The following is a 10,756-nucleotide window of genomic DNA, read 5'->3' on the forward strand; positions in this document are numbered from 1 at the left end:
GTTTTTCTACGGGGTTGGAGGGATTGGGTGATTTAAAATGGAACATGGCAACTTGAAAGGCAAGACTCACAGTTTATTATCAACATGATCGGGCTTTGGAAGTTTGTATCCATGTGTGACTCGTGCAACCACATTCCCTTCTGACCATCCTTCATATGGAATCCCTCCTGCGAAGAAATTGTGGCCGTGATATACCCGAATATTTCCTTTGAAAATGTTGAGATTTAAATCAGAGAGATCCACTTCTAGTGCTTGACCGTAGCATTCGAAACATGATGTTTACTAGCCTTATATTTTATGTAATTGATTACCACTTTTCTGCCAAGTAATTTGAAAGGTTTTTCGTCATTTAAAGGCGATCACAAAATGCTACTCGTCTTGAGTGATAGTCAGGGCAAGGAAAGTCCTGAAACAACGGTACTCAGTTACAGAGAATGAAACTTCGACAAGCTGAGCAAAATTCATCATTGGCGTAAACTTTAGTGCAACAAGCTTTTCTGCTACAGCTCATCAAACTAACGTCTGCCAATTGGGTCCCAAAGGCATTGACATTGCTAACGAGTTCCGGAAACGATATCTACGGCATTTCCACACATGGGAAGTATAAATATTTCTTTGACTTACCAAGGGTAACTATCTCATATAGAACGATTCCGTAAGACCACCTGAAAAAATTTCAAAAAAGTATTGCCGAGATATTCTTTATGTGAGCTTGTAAAGACAAAAACCAAAGAGATGGCCTGCTCAATGCAAAAATATACATCATACATACACGTCACTCAAGGTGGAAAGTTCAGCGAAATTTCCCAACAAAATCTCTGGAGCAGTCCATTTGATTGGCAAACAGCCCTGCAACGACAGGTTTGTTTAAAAATAAGTTTTATAATACTGGCGAGTTAACAAAGGACATGCATATCAACGTGAGGTGGGTGGTGCACCTCTTCCGAGACTATGGAGTGTCAAAATTTAGCAAATGTCATAAATTTAAAAGAAAAAGTCAACTAACTCAGTTGTATTCTGTGGCATGGCAGAACGTGGAGCTATCCTCAGTTGGCAGTTAAGGTCAATTTGAAGCAGATTTAGAGCTAACCGTAGGAATCTGTTTGCAAGTGCCACCGGAAAAAAGATAAAACAAAGACGATCTTTTACCTTTTTGGCATTTCCATGACCATATTTGAAGTTTTGATATGCCATGCCAAAGTCGGTCACTTTGCACACATAGTTGTTATCAAGGAGGACGTTTCGAGCTGCTAGGTCACGATGGATTATCTACCCAAAGACAAAGATCCAAAATGTAAACTTGCTAACAAATGCATATCTTTTGTGAGATCTACCATGACCAGAAGGAAAATTACACAAACGTTTGCATGGGTTGTAAGAACTATTGTTCCTAGGGTGTTCATTACAGACCAAACATATACCGACAGAATCGCGACATTAGGTGACCCACTTACAATGCCAAAGGAACTCTTGAGAAATATTGAGAATATGAAACCTGCTTCCGAAAAAATTCATATAATGCAGATATATCTATATTCAAGCAACTCAAAAGATATAACAATCCCTATTAAGTATTTCTGCGGTAAAATTAAATGTAGAAGCATTTTGGTTACTTACCCCCCTTGATCCAAGGAATACCATACCAGCGGCGATTTGTTTGGCAAATAGCACAAGGTCATAGTTGTTCAAATTTTGAGCCCTTCCTTCTCCAAGATAATACCGATCATTAATTCCTCGGCATTTTCTCATGTAACCAAGCAGGTCACCACACGGCAAATGTTCCATGATAAGCATTGGATGAACTTAAAATAACGAAAAAAAGTAACGGATCAGTAAAAAAAAAAAGAAAAAACAAACAAACAAACAAGCTAACATTCTCATACTCATTTGAAATGTTATTGCATATAATAAGAATGATGCCTTAGACTTAGTATGTACCTTGTCTTGTGACACAGCCAATGAACTTCACAATGTTTGGCTGATTACTTTCACCGAGAATTTTTCCCAGCTCGATCTTTCTCATCAAACATTTTCTTCCTTCCTCCCCTGCAGTGGCTACAATAAAAAGGATATTTTTTATAGCCGGGAAAAAATCCTTGTTGACAAATTTTCTCGTGCTTGAGAAGCGAAAACTTTGGGTGAGGATTTAGACCTCACATCTTAAGAGGTCTTTGAAGCTCAGCTGGTGGAGCTCACAGCTGCAAAAATGGAACCTATCGGCGAGCGAATCCTTTCGAGGAATTCCTATTTTCTTTGCCTCACAATTGTGGCACATGTTTACCATCCTCCAATTTTTTATTGCTATTGATGCCTCTATTGTTTTATTGTTGCTGTTATTATAAAAAGTAACTTTGCATGAATCTCTTAGAGGGCTTTAGTCTACCTGAGATAAACGATCACTGGAAAGCACAAAGCAGGTCACCCTTGGCCAGAAAGTACCTATCTACGTGCTTTGAGAAAATATAGTTGAATGGATCTTACGTGTGAAGCATTTAGCGGCAACTGTGCGATTTCCAGGTCTCCCATTTGGAGGAATAAGGAGAGCTCTCCACACTGCTCCAAATGCCCCTCGCCCAATGACCTCTTGAAGCAGGACACGGTTCCCTTCAATCTCCCATTCATCCACTTCTACATTCACAAGCTCCATCTCAACTGCTTCCCCTTGATTAGGACTAAATTCTATGAAAATTATACAATTTCTAATGATAAATCAAAGTATACGTGATCAAGGAAAAAGAAGTTACGCAAACGTTTTGAGTTTCTTAGTTATTTGCCTGGATTCTTCTATTTATGGAAGGATATAATCACTCTAGAGATGAAAAAAATAACATTTTCTTGTGCAGAAAAACTAAAGTTGTAGAACTACTCGTTGACATGACAGCAAGATTTAAACCCCAACTTCAATTTTTTTTTATAAAAAAAAATTTCAATTTAATAAATAAAAGGCAAACTAACCGACTTCCAGAGCCATGGCAGCTGCTGTAGGTCCAAATGGCAAATCAAAGAAAGAAGAAAAGAAGGAAAAAAAGTTCTCCCTTAATTTGAATATTTAAGTAAATATTTTATGCGCTTTAATCAGTGGTTAATAGAAGATTATAAATCAGATAAATCGCAAGACAAAAAAGCAGTAAAAACATGCCAATAGTGCCTCAAAGGTATTCTTTTTCCTGCAAACCAAGGGTATTAATATTTATCTAATAATGACTTGAGGAGAACAATTGAAATACGAGGTGAAGTAAAAGTAAACATAAACTGGTCTTATGTTTTGCTTCTCACATGGCAATTCTCTGGAAAAACTACCCAAACAAGATAAGAAGAACGAGCTTTACCTGTCCTTCGACGTTTCCAAAAATAGCAACACATGAGCAAAATGACAATGAGAGCAGCCATTGATCCAAAAATATAATACCACTCTAGGAATGGACTCACAGCTGTTGGTGTAAGTTAAACACATGGTCCTTAGCCAAATAAAAAAAGCAAGTGCATGTGATGATAAGGGAGAGATTGTTACCAAGTATTAACCAGACCCTCTGGATACTACTTTTCGCTAGAGCTTCGCTGGCTCATTAGAAATGGCTACTGTTTTATGGCAGAGATTCAAAGAAAGGTAAATCAGAACTATATGGAGAAGACCTGGCTAGAATGTTGTTTTGAATTGAGAAATGTTTTTGTTAAATGGATTTAGAGAAATTCCCTTCGCCAAATAGCAAACAAACAATGATGATGATACTTATTTGGGCATCTAACAGGCCAGGGGACCCAAATTACAGGCTTAGACCCAATATACAAACACGCATTTACACACTGAAAAAAAACAACAACAAAACAAAAACAAAAAGGCAACAAACAAACAGAAAACAGCAAATAGTATGCTTAAGGGTTAGGGTTAGTTTCAGGTTCCATTTAGTCGAATGATTTATAGCTGTTAAATTTCAGATTGTTTCTACAATAATGCCAGCTTACGGTTGACTTTTATCATCACAATGGAGCGGGCGACATTTCCTAGTCTGTTACGAGCTTCACAAGAATATTCACCACTGTCCTCGTCCACAACCTTTTCAACAACCAGATAACTTGTTGTCTCATCCAATTGCGTATCAATGACTGCCCTTTCTTTTATTGGGTCTCCATCTTTTCTCCAAGTGATATTTACTGTTGCTTCGTTGACGCTGCAAGTTAACCGAAGCTTATCACCTTGAATGAGCGTTGGGTATGGCTCTGGACTCACTTTGGCGGTGGGTTTTTCTGTGTTGAGGGAAAGAGGTAATGTATACATAACTTGGTTTTGGTAAAAAAAAAAAAAAAAAGCTTCACTCAAGACACCTTACTAAGGTAATTATCATAGAATTTAGTGATCCCAAATCAACCCTACAATAGTACATGCGGGATAGAACGTGCCGATTTGAGTGAAATTTGCTTTAAAGGGGTTTTAAAGGGGGTTTGAAATACTTGTCCAACATATTTCTGAAGATTTGCCTAAGTGTCTCGGACCCGATCCAACCGAATTTCCAAGATGCTTCTTCGTAAACCGAGACCCAGCCCTTTGTGTTTTCTTATAGACATATTGCCCCATGCAAATCTACAAATCACTGCATTAATCAAAATCTTTGAGATCAAAATGATCAGAGCGACAATAAAAAAATGTCACAAAGTGATTATATGGAAGAGTCATCATAAACAACTGATAAATGGTGCATGCGCAACGATTATCTTTCCCACAATTCGCTACGGTATTTTCCCAGGTACATCACACTCAAGTTTGTATCTGCACTCTTTGACTCAATTGTCCTGCAGAAATTCCAGGGGTATCAAGACTCCATCTCATTCTTAACAATCTGTCAGTTCTTTTTGGGGCAACCTTTAGCCACTAGCCACCATTTTCACCTCTATTTTGAGAGGGAGGTATCTTTGATTATTATTGTTACATTGGCTCCATCACCATATTCACTTTAATTGCTATTAAAATTAAGATTATCATCATCCACTTCAGTATTAATATTATCATCATAATCATTATAATTATTGGACCTACCAAATACTTGAAGTGTTATGGAATAACTTATTCTATTTGCTTTGTTTTCTGCTATACACTTGTACGTTCCTTCCATTTCCTTTGTTATTTTCTGCATTTCCAGAAATGATTCCAGAAATGAGTCTCCCTCATAATTGTTTTGATTAATACCAAATGGAAGTTTACCACCATTAAATGTCCAGGTCAGGTTTGGTGTTGGAACACCTGTGGCACGGCAAGTAAAGTTGACTGGGTCCCCATCAGTGACAGATTGGTTTATCGGAGACAATAGAATCTGAGGAGACACTGAAAATAAAAAGGTCACCACTGATCTTCAATCAAGCTTCACAAGTTACAACTGGACAACCACGGGTCATTTTGCAGTAATAAAATGTGAGACGATTTTTGAGTCTGCTAACTATATGCATTTTCTGAGGTTAGAGATATTACCGGATTACTATAACTGACAATAGATAGGGATATCTCATTTCAAAGGGGTAAGTTAGATCCCTAGATATATTAATAACATAAAAAAAACTTTAGTCTATTTCAACATAACTAAGGTGAGCGTCCATTCCTTATCTAGATATTAATCTTACAGAGGTATCCGAATCGAAGACAAATTTATAAACAAAGGAATGAAAATAAAAATAAAGAATGTTGAAAAGGTATTTAGTTTTTTCTCCAGTAAAGCTGATTAAAACTACCGAGAGGGTGAAAACCTGTCAAGATGCCAAAGGTAGATAGAATTTGATTTACCCGTAACATCGATCCAGAAAGAGGTTTTGTCTTTTCCGAACGGATTTTTAGCAGCACATTCATAGAGACCTTCATCATCAAACGTCACACGCTTAATAACTAATGTGTTGTTGTTACCAAGAGATTTTTCATCCTTGGTCCAATTGACTGATACTGGAGGATCAGCCCTTTTAAAACAATCTGTTTCAAATGTGGAGTTCAGTGGGACTGAAAGATTCTTGAGTTCAGGATTTAAATGTGGTGGAACTACAAAAAAAAATTTAATATGAAAGTCACGATGAGATAATATTAACAGATACAGAGCAAATATCGTTATGGCAGATGTTTTGTTTTGGTTCCAACCCATTGCTCCAGCCAATGACTACCAAATAGCAGCCGCTTAATATAACTAAGCTAGTAATTACAATTTGGAAGCAAGCGCCACACTTCTCAGTTTACTAAAGACGGATTTGACTACACATTAAATTGGGAGAAAAATACTTCCTATTGAACTTGTGAATGATCGCAAACCACTAGCGATTCGTCGCTTATAAATCAAGCTCCGAAAAATCATTACAAACCCTTAACAGCGCTTAAACCCACAGCATTTAATCCAAAGTCAATCGGCAGAAACTAACACAACTGAGTGATTTAAAATGCAATTTTAGACCTGAAAACTTACCTTTAACAGAAATATAGATATTTTCAGCGGAAATTCCTCCACGATTTTTTGCTTCACAAGTGTACAGACCTGCGTCTTCCTTTGTTATCTTATTAAAGGAGAGAGACATGTTGTGTCCTTTAAAAGAGTTATTCTTAAGCCAGGTTATCTGTGGTTGGGGCCGACCTTGAATGATTTTACAAGTCAAAGTTACAGTGTCTCCTTCTCTGATTAGATTGCTTGCTCCTGAAACATTAACCTGTGGTCGAACTTTGAATAAACAAGTAAAAAAATTAAAACAAATCGGCTTTGTTGTACACACATAATATATATACCCTAGAAGGCAATTAACTTTTGGCACATAACTTTCACTATCATCAATCTACAAATTAGATAATGCATTTTAATCAGACTAATTTTAATTACCGGGTGGAAGTCCTTTCTGACGGCTAAAAACAATAAATGATTGGAACACATAAAGTGACCTAACAGAAATGCCTGTCGGCAAAAAATAAAAGACCTTTAAAAAAAAAGCCAAAGATTGCTTTAACCTCAATAAATGAAATAAAAAACCTATCTTATCAGCATTATCTACATGCAACTGAACTACTTAAGTGACCAAATTCTTAAGATCAGCCATCGATAGTCGCCTATATCGTTTAGCGTCATCTTTAATACAATTTAGATTACATTTTTTATTATTCATATTTTAGTGTAGATATCTTAGTCGTCTAAGTTTTTGTATTAGTCTGTGTCCCTTTATTAGCATGGGCTTTTCCCAGGCTACATGGTTCGACACAGAAATAAACTTTTTATCGTTATTTTTATAATTATTTCGTGCTGGTATAATGACCCAACCAGTTCTGGGTTTTCTCAATAACTCACTCACCTATAACAGACACACTTATGTTTTTAGCTTTGATTGTGAACCTTTTTGATCCTTTATTTTGTGTTATGGTACATCTGTATGTGCCACCGTCTTCAGGATGAACAAGATCAATGTGTAGACTGCCGCTAGGAATTTGAGCGAATCTTCTTCCATTAGGTACTAACTTTTCTCCTTGTTTCCCCCATGTTATCTGTGGAAGTGGTGTTCCTTCAGCACTACAGTTTATAATACCAGATGTGTAAGCAATAAGGCTCTGCTGGTCACGAGTGTTCTCAGTGAATCTTGCTGTTGGAATACATGACGAAAAAAACCACTAACCGAAGCTGCATTGAAGAAATGCTAACTACTCTGTATTGTGTGCTCCTATTGTGTGTGCCGGGCACATTTACTTTTATGTTAACCTATTCTACAATGAGGCAATTAAGGTCTTCTAAATGCGTTGAAAAGGATTTTCCTACCATTGATGTAGACCGTGTAATACTGAACATATTCCTCTATGACGCATTCATATGTTCCTCCATCAGACAACTGCACATTTTCTATGACCAGTTCACCATCTCCTCTGGTCTTGACCCTCTTGGAAGAAGAAGTGTTCCTTTGCACCTTTTGACCATTAATGAGCCATCTCGCAAACTTGGTTTTGTTATGTATTGAGCAGTGAAGGATTTCATCGTTGCCGACATCAAAGTGAAGTTTCTCTTTTCCCGATACCTTTCTGTTCTCTGAAAGAAATATTTTCAAGTCGCACAATAATCAGTTCATTCTATCTCGGTATTCGGTATTAGTTTCAAAACTATTGGTATCTTGATCTTTCATGTTTAACTGTAAACACGTGACTATTCACGAGGACCAGTTACCTTTAGGAATTTCCATCTCGGCGTTATTAATGCCTTACTTACTTGGTTGACACCGTGCTTGGGAACCTTTGCCATCTCCTTGACATTGACCGGGGACATTTAACTTTCCATCACTGCGAGTGCAAGATGCAAGTTCATCCTCTGCTCCAGTGCAGGAAACATCCGCCATTACAGAAGTAGTGTTTCCATCCTCTACGTTGGAGCCAAAAAATTCAGCAAGAGCCTCTTCAAAGCCAAGTTGGCGACAAATAACTTGGGCATCATTGAGATCCCATCCATTGGTACAAATTTTTCCCCATTTCCCTTTGTAAAATACTTCCACTCTACCACCAAACTCTACATTTGCACCACTCAAGCGAACGGGAACTTATAAAGTCACAAAATATTAAGCAATTAATGAAGGTAAGTTAACAGTGAATTAATAAAAGGACGAAATATGGATAAGGGAAGGAAGGAGACAGTAGGATTATGAAGAAATTTAAAGGTTCAAGGTGTTCATACAGGATCAGAAATCCAATTCGGTTGTACGGGTTCTTTGATGGGCAGCTGTTCAGGTATCATTTTTGGGCATTTTCTACGCCTTCAACGTTTTAAACTAATTCTCGAAAACAACCTAATTGTCAATATATGTCATATTTTTAAGAGAGCAGTCTTCGAGGAAACACTAGTACATAATCAATTACCCAAGCAAGAGGGGATGTTTTGGCGAGGTCTACCGCTCGAATTATGATCAAGTCTATATGGGTACCTAGAATAGGATGTACAAAAGAGAAGATTGAAAGAGATCTGACAACAGATTCCAAAATGCATAATTGGTTAATACCTTTGCAGAGTTGCAGTTTGTTTGAGAAGCTTTCTTCACATTTAGTCAAAGTGGTGGTGCAGTTGAAATTGGTAGATGTCTCTGATACATTGCCACTGTCTTCAAACCATCTACCATAATCACTGCTGTTAGAGTATCCCATTGCCATGCATGTCAAATCTACTTCAACTTTATTCCACGTACTGGTGCAAAGATTTTTCCAGCTGCTGTTTGTATGGATTTCCATTGTACCAAGTGATGGGTTGTTCTCCGTTCTGAAGCGTAGTGGAAATACTGATGAAAGAAATAATGCAAAAGTATATGTATATCTTGAGAGGCCCTCTTAAAGATTCTACAAATTTTAATTATTTTGCTGATGATTGCCCCAAATATGTACTTAGTTTCAAATGTTTACCAATTCTAGGTGTGTTACAAACCTAATCATCAGCCCCAAATTAAATGGTTAATTGATACTGCTCACATAAGACATCCCATACTATTCTATCAAGAAACTAAATATTTCAGTTGTGATTGACAAGAAATTTAGCACTAAATGCCTATGGATGACAACAGTGAACACTTTGATGAGAATAATAACAATATAAATGATGATACTAAAGTAACATAAACATTTGCGATAATAATAATAGGGATTGTATGATAATAATAACGATAACGATGATGATCCTGATGATAATAATGAGTGAGAAAATGATAATAGTAATGAAAATAACTTTATTCCAGCTGCGATGTAATGCTAATGCTAATTTTGGACAAGGTCAATTTATTAAGATGTAGATTAAACGACAAAGGCTTTTGACGGGACTTAACCTTTTTAATATGGGGTTCAACTATGATTAGACTACGGACCATTTATGATGTCTGTATTTCAATTAATGTTACCCTATGTAATTAAAACTCGGGCGCACTGATTTTACAATCTGTACGTTACCTTCGTGGCAGCTGGACATTTTGTTACATTCCCTTACAAGTACTCTGCTCCCATTACAATGTTCCCCGCCGTATGCTGGTTCTGGATTGGAACATTCTCTAAACTTTATCTGTATGCCACTGACTGTTTTGGTGCAGATACTCCAGGAACTCCACTCACTCCAACCACCATTGACTAACAATGTTTCAAGAAAAAGCCGTTAAGAAACAACTTTAAAACTCATCCTTGTAATCCACCCCCACTAGTTACATTGCAGCTCTCCCATGCTCCTCAGGATGACAAGCCACCATCAACTATCATTGTATCAGAAGTTAACATGGTTAACAAGTTAAATATGTCATAAAATGAAGAACTGCCTGCAGATATTGCAAATTGCATGCATATATATTGCTAATTCATTCAACATTTTGACCGTTTCAAATAAGAATAACGAATAAAAGAAACTTTACAGAATCTTAATACCAGCATATGGTAGAAACCTTACAGCTTCTAAACTTGATATCTGCATTGATATTGCAAATTGCATGCTTATATAATGCTGATTCATTCAACCTTTTGAACAAAAAAGATAAAGATAAGGCAGAACTTTGCCACATCTAAATAGCAGCGTATGGTAAAAACCTTGCATCTACTAAACATTGATATCTAAAAATCTATGTAAACGAAATTATAGGTGCATGGAGCACCTGGAACCAGCAAAATTAATAATAAAAATGATAAAAGATTGTTGGTTTAACACCGAATACACACTCTCACCTGGACAATGATTTGTGTTGCAAGACTGGATTATGCTACTAAGTCCATGGCACCACCTTCCGCCCCACCTTGGGGGAGGATTTGTACAGC

General features: G+C 37.0%; 1 protein-coding gene across 1 annotated transcript; it reads right to left on the bottom strand.

Annotated features, from left to right (window-relative positions):
- Window positions 1-762: 762 nt before the first annotated feature.
- LOC149037538 (vascular endothelial growth factor receptor 3-like) lies at window positions 763-10,436 on the bottom strand. The gene is made up of 17 exons (XM_089186344.1): window positions 10,373-10,436; window positions 9,911-10,084; window positions 8,980-9,252; window positions 8,199-8,522; window positions 7,758-8,021; window positions 7,300-7,584; window positions 6,432-6,680; window positions 5,771-6,016; window positions 5,033-5,317; window positions 3,964-4,245; window positions 3,330-3,431; window positions 2,956-2,979; window positions 2,482-2,679; window positions 1,939-2,055; window positions 1,618-1,802; window positions 1,150-1,269; window positions 763-849 (listed from the first exon to the last, which is right to left on the bottom strand). Exons 1-17 carry the CDS (start codon window positions 10,434-10,436, stop codon window positions 763-765), a joined length of 3,279 nt encoding a protein of 1,092 aa, XP_089042470.1.
- Between the last annotated feature and the right edge of the window lie 320 nt (window positions 10,437-10,756).

Source organism: Pocillopora damicornis, chromosome 11, assembly GCF_964200805.1.
Source record: "Pocillopora damicornis chromosome 11, jaPocDami1.2, whole genome shotgun sequence".
NCBI classification, from domain to species: Eukaryota; Metazoa; Cnidaria; class Anthozoa; order Scleractinia; family Pocilloporidae; genus Pocillopora; species Pocillopora damicornis.